Here is a 19,070-nt window from a genome sequence, read left to right on the forward strand (position 1 = left end):
GCTCTATCATAAAATCAGGCAGAGTCAACATGGTTTTGTGGAAGAGAAATAACGTTTGACAAATTTGCCAGAGTCCTTTGAGTTTGTAACCAACAGGATGGTTAAAGGGGAACCAGTCGATGTAGTGTATTTGAATTTCCAAAAGACATTTGATCAGGTGCCATGTAAAACATTACTGCACAAAATAAAAACTCGTGTTGGGGGTGATATACTAAACATGGAACATAGAAACTAGAAGCAGGAGAAGGCCACTCAGCCCTTTGAGCCTGTCCTACCATTCATCTGATCATGGCTGATCATCAAATTCAATATCCTGATCCTGCCTCCTCCGCACCCACCTCCTCCCCCCGACTCTGTATCTCTTGATCCCGTTAGCCCCAAGAGCTTTATCAAAACGGGTAGAGGAATGACAAACGGGAAATAGAATGTTGGGATGAATAGATCACTCTCAGGGTGGTAACTGGTGGAATTCCGCAGGGATTATTCCTGGGCCCTCAACTACTTTCAATCAACGTTAATGACTTGGATGAAGGGACCAAGGGAAATAGGTAGGAAAGGAAGGTGTGAGGAAAATTCTGGCCAAACAGACTGCAGAAGGATATGGATATAGGTGAAGTGAATGGATGGCACATGCAGTGTAATATGAGAAAATGTGAGTCTGTCAACTTTGACAAGAGGAATAGGACAGCACAATTTAATTTAAGTGAAGCGAGGCTGCAGAATTGTGCAGTGCAGAGGGATCTGGGTGTCCCTGTGCACGGATTATAAAAAGGTAGCATGCAGGTACAGCAAATATTCAGGAAGACAAACATTAGCCTTTATTGCTAGCGGGATGGAGTATAAAAGTCGGGAGGTTTTGCCACAACCGTACGGGGTATTGGTGAGATCACATCCACAGTATTTTGTGCAGTTTTTTTGTTTTCTTAATGAAGGATATATTTGCACTGGCAGTGGTTCAGAGAAGGTTCACTAGGCTGATACCTGGGATGAAGTGGTTATCTTGAGAGGAAATGTTGAGCAGTTTGAGCCCATATTCAGTTGCATTTAGAAGAATGAGAAGTGATCTTATTGCAGCGTACACGATTCTGGGAAAGTTTGACAGCATTGATGCTGAGAGGAGACTTCCCTTCATGGGGATATCTAGAACTAGGAGGCACAGTTTAAAAATAATGGGTCCTCCTCCCATCCTAGAGGAGGATTTTATTCTCTCCGAGGGTCATTAGTCTTTGGAATTCTCTTCCTCAGAGAGCAGGGAGGCTGTGTAATTGGATACATTTAAGGCCCAGTTGGACAGAGTTTCAATCAACAAGGGAGCCACAGGTAATGGAGAACAGGCAGGAAAGTGGAGTTAAGGCCACATCTGGATCAGCCACAATCTTATTGAATAGCGGAACAAGCTCGAAGGACATATTCCTGCTGTTAGGGACCAGATCAGAATCTCCAAGGTACACTATGAAGTTAGCCTAGACCCCAACTATTTTTGATTTTGGCATTAGTGTGAGGGTAAGGTGTTTCACTCCAGATATGATTCTATTGACAACTAGGAAGCTTTTATTAAAACAAACCTTATTTAACAACACAGTTAAAATATAACAAAATGATTAGCATAACTTTTACCAATTGAAATATTTAAACATCACAAAGTATAATTCTTAACTGCAAACTATGTAAGCCTGTGTGTCTTGCTAACTAATTCTGAAGAAGAATTTATATCTATGGGGATATTGCTTAAATTGGAACTAATAGAGATAGTCCTATTTCTTATGTTCTTATAACTATCTCTATTAGTTCCAATTTAAGCAATATCCCCATAGATATAAATTCTTCTTCAGAATTAGTTAGCAAGACACACAGGCTTACATGAATTCCCAGTCCTCCAACTTTTTAATCTCTCTGGACAGAGATACAGAGAGAAACCCATTTTCTGACTCTCAGCAGCCTGCAGCCTGCAGCCTGCAGAGGAAAATGTGTCATCGCATGGCAGAACTCCGGTGGGAGAGAGAGGGAGAGAACACCTCTTGCCTTTTGCAGACCTCTGGAGAAAAATACCTATTTTCTCGCATGTTCCAGACTTCAATTCCCAGAAAGAGAGAGAGGGAAAGAGCTACTGCTCTTTTCAAATTCAAACTTCAACTGCCTGCTCTTTTTCCCTCTCTGTAAGCCTAGCTCCACCCACTCACAATTTTCTTGTTGTTAATCAACCTAATCAAATCCTACTCTGAAAACTCTAGGGAACAACTCTTCGAATAACAATATTGCAATAGCACAGATGAAAACAAATCCTCCAATAATTGGAAGCAGTTAACCTTCTGCAGTATCAGCAGGTGGGTTCCCAGTTGTAGACATTTGGCACTGTAATCAGAGATGAAGCATAAACACCACCTTGATCAGAAACATGACATAAAATACATTTCCTAAAGGCCCAGTATCATCACACTGCCCCTATTTTTTATGATTTTATGTTGTTATATTCAGTCATAAGAACATAAGAAATAGGAGCAGGAGTAGGCCATCTAGCCCTTCGAGCCTGCCCCGCCATTCAATAAGATCATGGCTGATCTGTTGTGGCTCAGTTCCACTTTCCCGCTTTCTCCCCATAACCCTTAATCCCCTCGCCTATCAAAAACCTATCAACCCGCGTCTTAAATATATTCAGCGAGGCAGCCTCCACCACTTCAACGGGCAGAGAATTCCAGAGATTCACCACCCTTTGGGTGAAGAAGTTCCTCCTCAACTCCGTTCTAAACCGCGCCCCCCCCCCCCCCTTATCTTGAGGCTGTGCCCCCTAGTCCTGCTGTCCTTTCTGAGTGGGAAGAGTCTCTCCACCTCTATCCTATCCATCCCCTTCATCATCTTATACGTCTCAATGAGATCTCCCCTCATTCTTCTAAACTCTAACGAGTACAAGCCCAGTTTATTCAGCCTTTCCTCATAGTTCAACCCCCTCAACTCCGGTATCAGCCTAGTAAACCTCCTCTGCACTCCCTCCAAGGCCAAAATATCCTTGCGCAGGTGCGGCGACCAGAACTGCACACAGTACTCCAGCTGCGGCCTCACCAGTGCCCTATACAGCTGCAGCAAGACCTCCCTACTTTTATATTCAATCCCCCTCGCTATGAAGGCCAGCATCCCATTCGCCTTCCTGACCACCTGCTGTACCTGTAGGCTGGGTTTTTGCGACTCATGCACAAGGACCCCGAGGTCCCTCTGCACCGTCGCCTGCTGCAGTTTTTCGCCCCGTAAGTAATAATCCTTCCTACCATTATTCCTACCAAAGTGGACCACCTCACACTTGCCAACATTAAATTCCATTTGCCAGTTCCTGGCCCATTCGCCCAGCCTATCTAGATCCTTCTGCAGACTCTCCACACCCTCCGCACAATTTGCCGTTCCACCAATCTTGGTGTCATCAGCAAATTTCGACACCCTACACTCGGTTCCCTCCTCCAGATCATCTATATAAATGGTAAATAGCTGAGGCCCCAGCACCGACCCCTGGGGCACTCCACTAGTCACCAACCGCCAATCCGAATAGCACCCATTGACCCCCACTCTCTGCCTCCTATTTGACAACCAATCCTCTATCCACGCTAACACCCTACCCCCAACTCCATGTCCCCTGACCTTCTGCAATAACCTCTTGTTTCGGTTATTATAGAATCCCTACAGTGCAGAAGGACATTCAGCCCATCAAATCTGCACCGACCACAATCCCACCCAGGCCCTATTGCCATATACTTACCCCAGTTAATCCTGCTAACACTAAGGGTCAATTTAGCACCTAATCTGCACACCTTTGGACTGTGGGAGGAAACTGGAGCACCTGGAGGAAACCCACGCAGACACGGGGAGAACGTGCAAACTCCACACAGACGACCCAAGCCAGGAATCGAACCCAGGTCCCTGACGCTGTGAGGCAGCAGTGCTAACCACTGTGCGCCCAGTAATGACCACATTTCCAGTTTTTATTTTATTCATTAATCTCTTTGTAAACCGGTGTTGACTTACAATCTGAAAAGTGGATTAAATGTGACCATATTTCTGAATGAGTGAACAGTTTGAGAGATAGTGGGCGCAGAGGATTGTTTAACATGACCTGGTCTCTGACCTATCTGAATAACAACAAACCTCAGCTCAGTAACACACTGGGGTGCAGATGCTGGAAATCTGAAATAGAAGTATTTAGCAGGTCAGGGAGAATGGGTGGCGAAAGAAGCAGAGTTAATGTAATTATTCTTCAACGTTTTGTCAGTACTGAGAAAGGACAGGAAAGTAATGGGTTTTGAGGAAGTGGAAAGGGATGAGGGATGAGGAAAAGGGAAGCTGAGTGATAGTGTCAAGGGCAGCAGAGGTTAAATGACAAAAGAGTAAAAACTTCTGAGTGACTTTCCTGGGTTCCTGAGAAGCCCCACTGGACCTGTGATCTGCTGCAGTGGGGATGTGAGTGAGTTGCTGGTTAATCTCACAGTGACTCAGGTGTTGGAGCAGCTTCTGTTCACAGTGGACAGTTCCCAGGGGCTCAGCACCTGTGGTCCATCTCCTTGTCCAACATTCGCTGTAAAGGACATTGTCAGGCTGAATGGTAAATGGGTTGATGATCACATCTTGAGTACTTTACCTCCTGGAGCTATAAATTGCAGCCAGTATTCAATGAAATCCATTAATTCAAACTGAGAAGAGAGTAATCTGTTTATCCTGTCTATTCAATCTATTCCTTTTTATTTCCACCCTTTTAATTCCCAATCTCACTTCAATACCTGTTGACCTTCTTGGTTTTCAGTTCTGATGGGAGGGATATTATAGAATCGTAGAATCCCCTAGAGTGCAGAATGAGACCATTCGGCCCATCGTGTCTGCACTGACCACAATCCCACCCAGGCTCTATTCCCCGTAACCCCACATATTTACCCTGCTATTCCCCCTAACACTTGGCTCAATTTAGCACGGCCAATCAACCTAACCCGCACATCTTTGGACTCAGACAACGAACGTCCAGGTCCACTATGTACCTCCATTAAACACTCTGAAACAAAAGGGGGGCAATTTTAACCCAAAAAATGGGTAAATCGGGGCTTGTGATGGGTAAAAGTTTTAAAAACTGGAACTTGCTGATTTCTCGTCCGAAACATTGCTGGAAAAAGCTGGCCTGTTCAATATTGGTGGCAGAATCAGTCAGAAATATTCACCAAGGAGACAGAGTTGGGAGTGTTACTTGTGTGGCAAACCAGTATGTGCGATGGGGTGTGATATTCCAATTCTGGACAGGTTGTTTTATTCTCCATTGTTTATTGAACTGTTTGGTTTGATTACAGGGGGATCAAGGTCCAAAAGGACACTTTGGATTCCAAGGAACAAAGGGGGGCCCGGTAGGTGACGATCAGAGATTATTTCCATGTTTATATTGATATTGTTCTGCAATTCCTTGAACTCTATATGTATTTGTTGTGTTATTGGCAACATACAAAGAAAATAAATAATATCAGTCATTGGTTCCTTTGTATAGACCTCAAAGCCTCAGAATTTCCCAAAGGTTGTTCATCAACAACAAGTTACATTTGTATAGCATCTTTTAATGTAAGGAAATGTCCCAAAGTTCTTTACAGGAGCACTATGAAGGAAAGTATGACACCAAGGCTGAGATTTTCCATCAGCTCCCAGACTGGAAAATCCCACCTGAGGTCAATGGACTTTGAATGGTCCCCAACCCTCCCCCCCTGCCAGCTCCGTGGATGGGAAAACTCCCCCCCCCCCCAATTCTACAAAGGAGATATTCGGTCAGATTATCAAATGACGAGTCAAAAATGTCAGTTTTAAGGAGTTTCTTGAAGAGGAAAGCAGGATAGAGAGGCATAGGAGGGAATTCCAGAGCTTGGGGCCAAGGTGACTGAAGGCATTACCGCCACCATTTTTCTTATTGTCCATCCCTAAAATTGCCCTTAAGAAGGTGGTGCTGAGCTGCTTTCTTGAACCACTGCAGTCCGTGTGGCGTAGGGAACCCCATAATGGGATAGGGAGGGAGTTTGAGGATTTTGACCCAGCAACAGTGAAGAAACGGCAGTATACCTGGAGGAAGAGAGACTTGGAGAGAAACTTCCAGGTGCTGATATTCCCAGATATCTCCTGTCCTTCCAGATGGTAGTGGTCATGGGTTTAGAAGGTGCTGCCTAAGGAACCTCATCCTGTATTTGGTACACACGGCTGCTTCTATGTATCGATGGTGGAGGGAGTGAATGTTTGTGGAAAGGGGTGCCAGTCAGGTGGGCTGATAAACCCTGGATGGTGTCGAGCTTCTTGAGTGTTGTTGGAGCTGCAGCCACCCAGGTAAGTGGAGAGTATTCCATCAGACTCCTGACTTGTGCCTTGTAGATGGTGGACAGGCTTTGGGGGGTCAGGAGGTGAGTTACTCACTGCAGGATTCCCAGCCTCTGACCTGCTCTGGTAGCCGCTGTGTTGATATGAATAGTCCATTTCAGTTTCTGGTTAATAGTAACATCAGGAAATCGATGGTGGGGGATTCAGTTAAAGTATTGCCATTGAATGTCGAGGGGAGATGGTGAAATTCTCTCTTGCCGGACATGGTCATTGCCTGCCACTTGTGTGGTATGAATGTTAATTGGCCACTTGTCGGCTCAAGGCCAGATAGTGCCCAGGTTTTGGTAATAGACTGCTCATTGTGGAGGGATGCACAGAAGCCAGGACTAGAGGATATCTCAGAAAGGTGTCAGGCTGCAGATGATTGCAAAGATATAGAGGGGCAAAGCTATGGAGGGATTTGAAAACAAGACAACACTAGGTTCATCACAAACTCTATGCAAGAGTTCTTCACTCAGAAACCTGGCTAGGTATTTAGTTTAGTTGTAGACCAGAGGGCATTAACTAGTTGGTTAGCTAACCCTGGCTTGAAGGCATGAGAAAGCCTCAGAATTCCGCAATGGTTCACTGGGCTCAGTTGAGTTTTCCAAGGAGCTGCAATCCTCTTCCTTCCACCTTTCTCTTCTTAATTACTGCTAATTGTGATCCTGACCCGGTGCTGGGGTTTGATATCGACTCTCTGTTCTTTCTCCAGGGGAAGATTGGTCCCCGAGGGCTGCCTGGAGTTGGGGGACACAAGGGCGAGCTGGTAAGTGCCTCATTCCCACACACGTGCTCAGTGTTGCTCCCGGTTGTATTTGTTTCCCTTACGTAGTGGCTGGAGGTCAGGAACAGGTTAAAGGTTCACATTCAAATGCCGACTGATTTTTTATTCTGAACTCACAGGGGAGGAGTTAAACCCCAAAAACAGTGGCTTTGAGTAAGGGCTGGTAGGGGACACTTTGGCTGGGATTTGGAGCTAGAGTAGGGACGAAGCAGGGTTAGAGGGAAGGGAACCTGCCATTGAGCCTCAGGCTTGATAGAATACAATGGGACTTCCTCTAACTTCTATTAAAAGTCAAACCTGTCTCTTTCTGAAGAACAAAGTGGGTTAAGGTCCTCTCCTCAGATCCTATTACTCTCCCTTTGGTTAGCTGATGAATATATTTTGAGTATCCTTACCAGCAGAAAATGTTGGGATACAAACACATCAATCATCATTAACCCACCTGGACTAAATATCCCTCAAAACATCAGTGAGGAAAGGTTTGCATGGAAAATAGGGTGAGACAGCAGCAGAATGGCACTGGGGGTCAGTATAGGTTAATAGGGGAATGGGGGGTTTGATATGGGACAGAATACAGCACCAGATATAACTAAGTATTTTATAGCATCTACAGACACCGGCACTTTAACCCAAAGGTTTATCTTCCATCCTCTCACCCCACCTTCACCACCTCCATTTCCCCCTTCTTCAGTCAAGTGTTTGTATATTCTCCTTAAATTTATTAAGAATATCCACCTCCACCACCCCACAGTGGGAGTGAGTTCCAGACTCACTACTCTCTGGGTGAAGAAGTTTCTCCTGAATTCCCTGGCGGATTTATGAGTAAATTTGGTCCCGTATCCCAGCCTCTCTCACAAGTGGAAGAATGAAAATGTGAATGAACTGATTCAAGGGTTTAAACAGTGAAAACCTTTATTTCAGCCATTGGGCAGTATTAACATTGAGGGAGAATATTTTTAATGCTTTTAACGCACTGAAAATGATGAAAGATGTTACAGTACATGGAAAGAATGTACGTTTGTTCAGTACGAGCTCCCACTTGCTGCAGAATCTCACTCCACTTGTTGCTGTAAGGCTGGAATCTTATCACAGTTCACACCAATGGGGTTTTCCCGTCTCGCAGCAGTGAATGGAGATTTGACTGGCCGCCAAATTCTCCGACCGCGCTGCAACGGAACGGCAGGAAGGATCACGGCCGCAGTCCCTGCGAACTATTTCCTTTTGCTTCCTAATATAATGTGGTCACTGTTCTTAAGTGACTAGACAGTCTTGCACCTGTGCAATGCCCTAACAATAGAGCACATAGTGATAAACATTTCACAGTAACTTCATTGCAGTGTTAATGTAAGCCTTACTTGTGACTAATAAATAAACTTTTAACTTTATAATATAAGCCCCCAGGCTAGTCAGTCATTAACACCTTTCCCTGCGTTCATTGACTGAGAGACTTTAAGTCCTCACACACTTAAAATTAGGTCTAATTTTGAGTTGAGACGGTTCTGGATTTTTAAAAAATGTGCTGAAATATTTCAGGGAATTCCAGGCCGGGATGGACGAGACGGAAATCCAGGAATCAATGGTGAAAAGGTGAATGGACAATTTTCAATCTAAAAAAATCAACGTCCTCGATGCTAATTTCACAAAAAAGATCATTTAAAATACAACAGGAGGCGATGGAGTTCGTTCACCGAATTGTTTCTCTTGTATCACAGGGTGAGCCTGGGCGACACGGAGCCCCTGGTGAGAAAGGTCCAGTTGGGCAGCCTGTAAGTATTCTACCCCCGTCACCCCGCACTGCCCCCTCCTGCCCCCCCCACCCCCACCCCCACCCGCTACCCACTCTCTGATCAATGGCGGAATGTGCAATTTTGTTTTATTCATTCATGAGATGTGGGGGAGAGGTTGTGATGATGTGGGAGATGGCCGCGCTGGGCTGGGGTAAGCACATTAGAGAGGTTGTGCACAGTGATAGCTGCTCCCGATCTGAGTCCAATGTCTTGTTGGCCGCTGAAGAAGTGTTTCTGACAAGGTTCAACGGGCTGAGAAAGAGCTCAGAAATCCTTCCCCTACTTCCCCCACTATTTCTCAAAGGGTAAAAAGAGTGGTTTTATTTTTATTCATCTGTGGGACATGGGTATCGCTGGCTGGGCCAGCATTTATTACCCATCCCTAGTTGCCCTTGAGAAGGTGATGGTGAGCTGCCTTCTTGAATTGCTGCAGTCCATGTTCTGTGGGTTGACTCACAATGCTGTTAGGGATGGAATTCCAGGATTTTGACCCAGTGACTGTGAAGGAATGGCAATCTATTTCCAAGTCAGGATGGTGATTGGCTTGGAGGGAAACTTGCAGGTTCCCATGTATCTGCCGCCCTTGTCCTTCTAGATGGAAGTGGTTGTGGGTTTGGAAGGTGCTGCCTAAGGACCTTTGGTGCTGTGCATCTTATAGATAGTACACACTGCTGCTACTGAGAGTCGGTGGTGGAGAGAGTGAATGTTTATAGATTTGGTGCCAATCAAGTGGGCTGCTTTGTCCTGGATGGTGTCAAACTTCTTCAGTGATGTTGGCGTTGTACCCATCCGGGCATGAGGGGAACATTCCATCACACCCCTGACTTGTCCCTTGTAGATGGTGGAAAGGCTCTGGGGATTCAGGAAATGAGTTACTCACCACAGTATTCCCAGCCTCTGACCTGCTCTTGTAGTCACTGTGTTTATGTGGTGTGTCCACATTTTTGGGTCAATGGTAACCCCAAGGATGTTGACAATGGGGGAATCAGTGATGGTAACATCATTGAATGTCAAGGGGCGGTGGTTAGACTTTCTCTTATTTGTGGTGGTCATTGCCTGGCATTTATGCAGTGAGAATGTTATTTGCCATTTGTCAGCCCAAACCTGGGTATTGTCCAGATCTTGTATTTGAACACGGACTGCTTCAGTATCTGAGGAGTTGCGAACGGTGCTGAGTATTGTGCAATCATCGGTGAACATCCCCACTTCTGACCTTATGACAGAGGGAAGGTCATTGATGAAGCAGCTGAAGATTGTTGACCCCAGGACACTACCTGAGGGACTCCTGTGGAGATGTCCTGGAGCTGAGGTGACTGACCCTCCACAACCGCAACCAACTTCCTATCTACCAGGTATGACTCCACCCAGTGGAGAGTTTGACCCTGATACCCATTGATGCCAGTTTTACCTGGGCTCCTTGATGCCACACTCAGTTGAATGTAGCCCTGATGTCGAGGGCTGTCACTCTCACCTCACCTCTACAATTCAGCTCTTTTGTCCATGTTTGAACCAAGGTTGGAATGAGGTCAGGAGCTGAGTGACCCCCTGGTGAAACCCAAACTGGGCATCACTGAGCAGGGGCTGTTTGATAGCGCTGTCAATGACCCCTTCCATCACTTTACTGATGATTCAAAGTAGACTGAATTGGTTGGGTTGGATTTCATAGAAAACCTACAGTGCAGAAAGAGGCCATTCGGCCCATCGAGTCTGCACTGACCACAATCCCACCCAGGCCCTACTCCCATATCCCTACACATTTGCCCACTAATCCCTTTAACCTACGCATCTCAGGAGACTAATGGGCAATTTTAGCATCGCCAATCAACCTAACCTGCGCATCTTTGGACTGTGGGAAGAAACCAGAGCACCTGGAGGAAACCCATGCAGACACGAGGAGAATGTGCAAAATCCACACAGACAGTGACCCGAGCCGGGAATCGAACCCAGGTCCCTGGAGCTGTGAGGCAGCAGCGCTAACCACTGTGCTACCGTAATAAGAACATAAGAAATAGGAGCAGGAGTCGGCCATCCAGCCCCTCGAGCCTGCCCCGCCATTCAATAAGATCATGGCTGATCTGAAGTGGCTCAGTTCCACTTTCCCACTTTTTCCCCATAACCTTTAATTCTGTACTGCCCCACACCCCATTTGTCCTGCTTTTTGTGTACAGGACATATCTGGGCAATTGTCCTCATTATTGGGTAGATGCCAGTGTTGTATCTGTGCTGGAGGAGCTTGGCTAGGGGAGCAGCAAGTTCTGGAAGACGAGTCTTCAGTGCTATTGCCGGAATGTTATCAGAGCCTATTTCCTTTGCTGTATCCAGTGGCTCCAACCATTTCTTGATATCACATGGAGTGAATCAAATTGACTGGAGACTGGGATCTGAGATGTTGGGGGCTACTAGAGAAGTCCGAGATGGATCATCTACTTGGCACTTTGGGCTGAAGATTGCTGCGAGTACTCCAGCCTTAACTTTTGCACTGATGTGCTGGGCTCCTCCATCATTGAGGACGGGGATATTTGTTGACCTGCATCCTCCAGTGAGCTGTTTAATTGTCCATCACCATTCACGATTGGGTGTGGCAGGACTGCAGAGCTTAGGTCTGATCTGTTGGTTGTGGGATCGCTTAGCTCCATCACTTCCTGTTTATGCTGTTTGATTTGCAAGTAATCCTGTGTGGCAGCTTCACCAGGTTGGCAGCTCATTTGTAGGTCTGCTTGGTGCTGCTCCTGGCATGCCCTCCTGTATTCTCCGTTGAACCAGGGTTGATCCCCTGGTAATGATTGAGTGGGGGATATGCCAGGCCATGAGGTTGCAGATTGTGTTGCAGTACAATCCCACTGCTGTTCTTGGCCCACAGCGCCTCATGGAGGCCCAGTCTCGAGTTGCTAGCTCGGTTTGAATTCTGTCCCATTTAGCATGGTGATAGTGCCATACAACACTATGGAAGTTATTCTCAATGTGAAGACGGGACTTCATCTCCATAAGGACTGTGCGCTGGTCACTCTTACTGGTACTGTCACGGACAGACGCATCTGCAGCCAGCAGGTTGGTCAGAATGAGATCAGGTATATTTTTGCCTCTTGCTGGTTTCTCCACCACCTGTTGCAGGTCCAATCTAACAGTTATATGCTTCAGGACACAACCAGCTCGATCAGTAATGCTGCTGCTGAGCTACTGTTGGTGGTGGACATTGAAGTCCTCCATCTAGAATACATTTTGCGCCCTTGCCATCCTCGGTGCTTCCTCCAAGTGTTGTTCAACACGGAGGAATCCTGATTCATCAGCAGAAGGAGGATGATACGTGGTAACCAGTAAGATGTTTCCTTGTCCATGTTTAACCTGAAGCCATGAGACTTCATGGAGTCTGGAGTCAATGTTAAGGACTCCCAGGGCAACTCCCTCCCACAGTGTATACCACTGTGCCACCTCCTCTGCAGGGTCTGTCCAGCCGGTGGGACAGGACATATCCAGGGATGGTAATGGTGGTGTCTGGGGTGTTACCTGTAAGGTTTTATTCCGTGAGAATGACTATGTCAGGCTGTTGCTTGACTAGTCTGTGAGACAACTCTCCCAATTTTGGCATGAGCCCCCAGATGTTAGTAAGGAGGACTTTACAGGGTAGACAGGGCTGCTTGTCTTTTCCAGTGCTGAGGTTGATGGCAGGTGGTCCGTCCAGTTTCACTTCTTTAAGGATGGGAGTAGCTGGCAATGCCAGCATTTATTGCCCATCTCTAACTGCCCTTGAGAAGGTGGTAGTGAGCTGCTTTCTTGAACCTCCGCAGTCCCTGCGGTGTTGGTACACCCACAGTGCTGTTAGGGAGGGGGTTCCTGGATTTTTACTCCAATAACAGTGAAGGAATGATGGTGTATTTCCAACTCAGGATAGTGAGTAGAAACCAAACAAAACAGATTGGGCTGTTCAACTGACAGATGAAATATCCAACATCATTGAACCCAAGGTCAGGACTTGCATCCCTGTGTTCTGTATTCACGGTGTTTATAAGGAGGCTGCCCCTGAACATGTTCGATTTAATGAAGTGTTTTCCTCCCATGTTTTAGGGATTGCCCGGGAAGCCAGGACCAGAAGGAGCCGGTGGTCAACAGGTAAGTAGCCCCATCGAGCACAGTCATTGGTTGGATACAGCACAGGCTCCTATCCCATTTAATGTTGTCATTAAACCCCAGACACAATGCGCTGGTCACTGAGCGATATACACAGCATTAACTGCTGGGGTCAATCTTCAACTAATCAGCTAGGAATGGAACTGGGTTGTGGGTTGGTTTGGTGACATTCCTTTTCTAACTGTGCTCTTGTCCTGTAAATATAAAGGGCAGAATCCCATTCAGCTTTTTGATTATTTACTGCACCAGATCATGATGTTCTAATGATCTACGTACCATACCCACCCCCTTACACCTCCCCCACCACCCCACCCCACCCCACCCCACCCCACCCACGATCTCCCCCCAAATCTCCTCGGACGTCTCCTGTTTTTAGCTTTTCATCATTCAGAGGCAGAAGACCATAAGATGTGGGAGCAGCAGCAGGCCACTCGGCCCATTGAGTCTGGTCTGTCATTCAGTGAGATCGTGACAGATCTGATATTGATCCTCAACACTTTACCCCCATAACCCTGGATCCCCTTACTGATTACAAATCTGTCTGTCTCAGCTTTGAACATAACTAACAACGCAGCCTCTACAGCCCTCTGCAGTAAAGAATTCCACAGATTCACTCCCCTCAGAGAGAGGAAACTCCTCCTCATCTGTCTTAAGTGAGCAACCACTAACTCTGAGATTCTGCCCTCTGGTCCTAGACTTTCCCACAAGGGGAAACAACCTCTCAGCATCAACCCTATCAAACCCCTGAGAATCCCAAATGCCTCAATGAGATTGCCTCTCATTCTCCTAAACTCCAATGAGTACAGGCCCACCCTCCTCAATCTCTCCTCCTAAGGAACTCCCTCCACACCCGGGATCAGCCTAGTGAACCTTCTCTGGACTGCCTCCAATGCCAGGATATCTTTCTTTAGATAAAGTGACCAAAGTCATTGATTGGATACAGCAATGATATGGTGTAACCGGGGCTTTTTTTTATTGTTTTATCAAGACTTCCCTACTTTTATCCTCCATTCCCCCTGAAATAAAGGCTAACATTTCATTTCCCTTCCCTATCACCTGCTGAATTTGGATGCTAGCCTTTTGTAATTTATATATGAGGACCCCCAAATCCCTCTGAGCCACAGCTTTCTGCAGCCTTTCTCCATTTAAATAAAATTCAGTTCCTTTATCCTTCCCACCAAACTGTAGAATTTCATATTTTCCTTCATTATATTCCAGGTGCCAAATTTTTGCCCATTCACCTAACCTGTCCGTAGCCCTCTATAGACTGGCCGGAATTTTACCAGCCCATCCGTTACGGGAATCGGAGCGGGCGAGGGGTGGAGAATGGGAAGGTCCGTTGACCTCGGGTGGGATTTTATGGATCTGTGACGAGCAAGGCTGTAAAATCCCAGCCTGTGGGTCTGATCTTACCATTTTGATTCTAACTGCTGGACCTGGGCGCAGTTCAGATCCGAGCTGGAGATCCTGCTCTCAGCCGCCCCCATACGCACTCAGCCTGAAAAAACAACGCGAACCTGAATCGCGCTGTGGGCGGGGCTTCACACGCCCGAAATGATTGGAGATCTGAACTGCACATGCTCAGTGAGAAAGAAAAATGAGAAACCCGCCCCCGTCACATCGCTCCCGAGTCGCAAAAAGCAAATAAAGCAGCTGGGGAGCAAAAAGTGGGAGCGATGACCCCCACAGACATCGTCCCACCCCCCCCCCCAGGACATAACTGTCCCTCTTATCCATCCCACTCCATCCAGACCATCGCAAACCCCTGCCCCCTTGCCCCTCTCACCGATCACTGCAGAGTGGCAGCAGAGCCCCCCTGACCTCAACCCCCCACCCTCCATCACCCCCACCAGACAACAATCTGGCCTCCGTCCTCCCTCCTCCCCCTCACCAGAGAATAATCTGGCTTGTCTCCTCCCCCCCAGACCCGAGAGAATGACCGGGTCACCCCCTCACCACCCCCCCCCCCCACAACCAGCCAACAACCTGGCCTCCCTCTGCCCCTTTCCTCCCCCCCCTCACCCACCAAACCAGACAACGACCTGGCCTCTCCCCTCCCTCCCCCACCTCCCCCCTTCCCCACCAAAGAACGATCAGGCCTCCCTCCGCCCGCCCCACCCAACCAGAGAATGGTTTGCCCCCCCCCCGATCTGAGTCAGAAAGCTCTGAACTTTCCTCTTCAGAAGCTGGAGCGCCCACAACAGACTTTGGTTGAGCCGAATCTGTTTTGTGCCGGATCGGGACAGGCGAACGCGATGGTAAAGAGGGAACTGCTGGTAAAGTTGGGGAGGCAGCCCATTAATTCAATTTAAATACTGTTGCACCCACTTCACGCGCGAATCAGATCACGGCCATTGTTGGGTAAACTGGATGTCTGCGCGGACGCAGGCGTAGATCACGTTAATGGCCTCACGCCCAACTTTACCACATTTTGGCATGACGCAGTGGTAAAATCGGACCCTGTGTGCCATCCTAACATGGTGGCTCGGTGGTAATATCACTGGACGAGTCATCCTGTATCCTGGGTTAATGCTCTGGGGATGTGGATTCAAATCCCACCAGGGCAGCTGGTGAAATTTAGATTCAATGAATCTGGAATTGGAAGTTGGTCTCAGTTATAGTGACCGTGAAACCATTATTGATTATTGCAAAAACCCATCTGGTTCATTAATGTCCTTTCGGGAAGGAAATCTGCTGTCCTTACCTGCACGTGCCCCCAGGTACACAGTCATGACTCTGAATGTGGTCTCTGAAATGGCCCAGCAAGGCACTCAGTTCAGGGGCAATTAGAGACGGGCAATAAATGTTGACCTTACCAGCAATGCCCACATCCCATGAAAAAATACGTTTAACAAAATGTTTAAAGAAGGTATCATACTTGCCTATGTTGACATCCATTTGTCACGGTTTTGTCCATTCACTTCTATAATTTGACGGTTCTATCTACACTGCTCACAACGCTGCCTATCTTTACATCAATGACAAATTGAATAAGAGGCTTTCCATCTCATCAACTAAATCATCAATAAATTGGTGAATATTTGAGCACTGACACAGATCCCTGCAAGACACCACTATTCACGTCCCACCAATGAGAGTACATTATCCCAGCTCTGAATAAACAGCCAGAGCCAATTTCCTAATCAGTTCAATAATTTACCTTAAATTCCACTGGCTTTACCTTTAGCTGAGAGTCTCTGAAAAAGGACTTTACCAAATGCCGTCTGCAAAACAATATAAATAATCTCCATAGGAATCCCCCTGTCTTCTATCTGTCAAAAAATTATGAATGTCCTGCTGAGATAATTGTAGCTTTTGAAACACTGCCAAACATTCATAATGACAACATAGTAACCTGAGTGTTGCTGAAAAAAGAGACTCTTTTGTCAAAGCTTTTCATCTTCTACTCATTAGGACATTTCGCAACAATTCCCATCAAGGGGTATAATAAATTGAAACTGTTAGATAAGAGTGATGATTGGTTGGCCAGTTGACTCTGATTGGTAGAGGTGTTGCCATGGAGAATGCACCAAATGATGATGACTGGCGGTTAACTGCCGAACAATACAGCTTGACTCTGATTGGTCAAGGTGTTGCCTTGAGGAATAAACCAGCAAACGGCTGTCACTTAATTAGTTTAGCTAAAACAAAAATGTGCACACATTGAGCTTATTCCAGCTAAACAAAATAACCAGGGTCAAGTAAAAAAAGTTTCCTTTTTCAGTCCTTGAAAAATGTCAACAAAGGAATCTACTGAAACTGTATGACCAGAGAATACTGTTCTTTCCCTGAGCTGCACCAGAAGGTCTGCCAATCAAAGCAATCTGAGTAAGTCTCACAACATCAGGTTAAAGTCCAACAGGTTTATCTGGTAACACAAGCCACTAGCTTTCAGAGCACTCGCTGCTCCTTCATCAGGTGAGTGGGAGTTTGATTCACAAACAGGGCATATAAAGACACAAACTCAATTTACAACATAATGTTTACAGGTAATTAAGTTTTAAAAGGACAGACAGTGTGAGTGGAGAGTGGGTTAAGCACAGATTAAAGAGATGTGTATTGTCTTAGTGAGATTTTGCCCAGGCAAGTCATGGGGGTTACAGATAGTGTGACATGAACTCAAGATCATGGTTGAGGCCGTCCTCATGTGTGCGGAACTTGGCTATCAGTCTCTGCTCAGTGACTCTGTGCTGTCGTATGTTGTGAAGGCCGCCTTGGAGAATGTTTACCCGAAGATCAGAGGCCGAATGCCCGTGACCACTGCAGTGTTTCCCAACAGGAAGGGAACGGTCTTGCCTGGTGATCGTCGAGCAGTGTTCATTCATCCGTTGTTGTAGTGTCTGCATGGTCTCCCCAATGTACCATGCCGTGGGACATCCTTTCCTGCAGAGTATCAGGTAGACAACGTTGGCCAAGTTGCAAGAGTATGTACCGTGTACCTGCTGGATGATGTTCTTACGTGAGATGATGGCATCCATGTCGATGATCCGGCATGTCTTACAGAGGTTGCTGTGGCAGGGTTGTGTGGTGTCGTGGTCACTGTTCTCCTGAAGGCTGGGTAGTTTGCTGCGGACAATGGTCTGTTTGAGGTTGCGTGGTTGTCTGATGGCAAGAAGTAGGGGTGTGGGGATGGCCTTGGCGAGATGTTCGTCTTCATCAATGACACGTTGAAGACTGGAGAAGATGTCGTAGCTTCTCCGCTCCGGGGAAATACTGGACGACGAAGGGTACTCTGTCCACCATGTCCCGTGTTTGTCTTCTGAGGAGGTCGGTGAGGTTTTTCACTGTGGTGCGTCAGAACTGTCGATCGATGAGTCGAACGCCATGTCCTGTTCTTGTGAGGGCACCTTTCAGCATCTGGAGGTGTCAGTTGCGATTCTCCTCATCTGAGCAGATCCTGTGTATACGGAGGGCTTGTCCATAGGGGATGGCTTCTTTAACGTGTTTAGTGTGGAAGCTGGAGAAGTGGAGCATTGTGAGATTATCCATGGGCTTACGGTACAGTGAGGTGCTGAGATGGAGATGCGTGTGTCCAAAAATGCAACCAATTCCGGAGAGTAGTCCATGGTGAGTCTGAAAGTGGGATGGAGCTTGTTGATGTCATCATATAGCCGTTCCAATGATACTTTTCCATGAGTCCAAAGGAAGAAAATGCCATCGATGTATCTAGTGCATCGGTAGAAGGCCCTATGTGGTGAAGAAGTCTTGTTTGAACCTGTGCATGAAGATGTTGGCATATTGAGATGTGAATTTGGTCCCCATGGCTGTCCTGTGTGTCTGGATGAAGAACTGGTTGTTGAAGGTGAAGACGTTGTGGTCCAGGATGAAGTGGATGAGTTGTAAAGTTGCATCTGGAGACTGGCAGTTGTCGGTGTTGAGTACTGAGGCAGTCGCAGCAATGCCATTGTTGTGGGGGATGTTGGTGTAGAGCGCTGAGACATCCATTGTGACGAGGAGTGTCCCTGGTTCAACTGCTCCGTGTGTGCTGAGTTTCTGTAGGAAGTCCGTAGTGTTGCGACAGAAGCTGAGGGTTCTTTGTACAATGGGTTTCAGGATGCCCTCGACATAGTTGGAGAGGTTCTCACACAGGGTCCCATCGCCCGATACGATGGGACGGCCATGTATGTTTACCTTGTGCATCCTCGGGAGGCAGTAGAGATGTCCAATGCGGGGCCTATGTGGATGAGAGCACGGAGGGTGGCTCTAAGGTCCGGATCAAAGGTCTTGATCAGTCTGTTGAGTTGATGGGTGTGTTCCTTGGGCAGATCTGTCTGTATGTTCCTTGTTGTTCAGTTGTTGGTACACTTCTTTGCAGCAATCCGTTCTGTTTAATCAAAGCAATCCACAGAGATTTTTTACCATCAGTTATCGGACAGGCCTTCCGCATCCGCCCTCATTTTTAAGCGTTCACGGAACCAAATCCTGCAAAAATGCAGCTCAAAATCTGGCCACCCGAGGTGACTTCTTGCAAGCTGTGCTCAGTTTACCTTCTAGTTCCATATTTCACCCTCGTTCGATGT

At 46.9% G+C, this 19,070-nt stretch overlaps 1 protein-coding gene across 1 annotated transcript in view; it reads left to right on the plus strand.

The window, feature by feature from the left end:
* col9a3 (collagen, type IX, alpha 3) overlaps positions 1–19,070 on the plus strand; it is a 131,305-nt gene that overhangs the window by 63,770 nt on the left and 48,465 nt on the right. The window contains exons 16-20 of the mRNA XM_080205207.1: positions 5,313–5,366; positions 7,067–7,120; positions 8,672–8,725; positions 8,851–8,904; positions 12,988–13,032. Coding sequence (XP_080061333.1) covers positions 5,313–5,366; positions 7,067–7,120; positions 8,672–8,725; positions 8,851–8,904; positions 12,988–13,032 — 261 coding nt within the window. The remainder of the gene's footprint in view (positions 1–5,312; positions 5,367–7,066; positions 7,121–8,671; positions 8,726–8,850; positions 8,905–12,987; positions 13,033–19,070) is intronic.

This window comes from Carcharhinus amblyrhynchos, chromosome 16, assembly GCF_965287045.1.
Source record: "Carcharhinus amblyrhynchos chromosome 16, sCarAmb.v2.hapA, whole genome shotgun sequence".
In the NCBI taxonomy this organism is placed as follows: domain Eukaryota; kingdom Metazoa; phylum Chordata; class Chondrichthyes; order Carcharhiniformes; family Carcharhinidae; genus Carcharhinus; species Carcharhinus amblyrhynchos.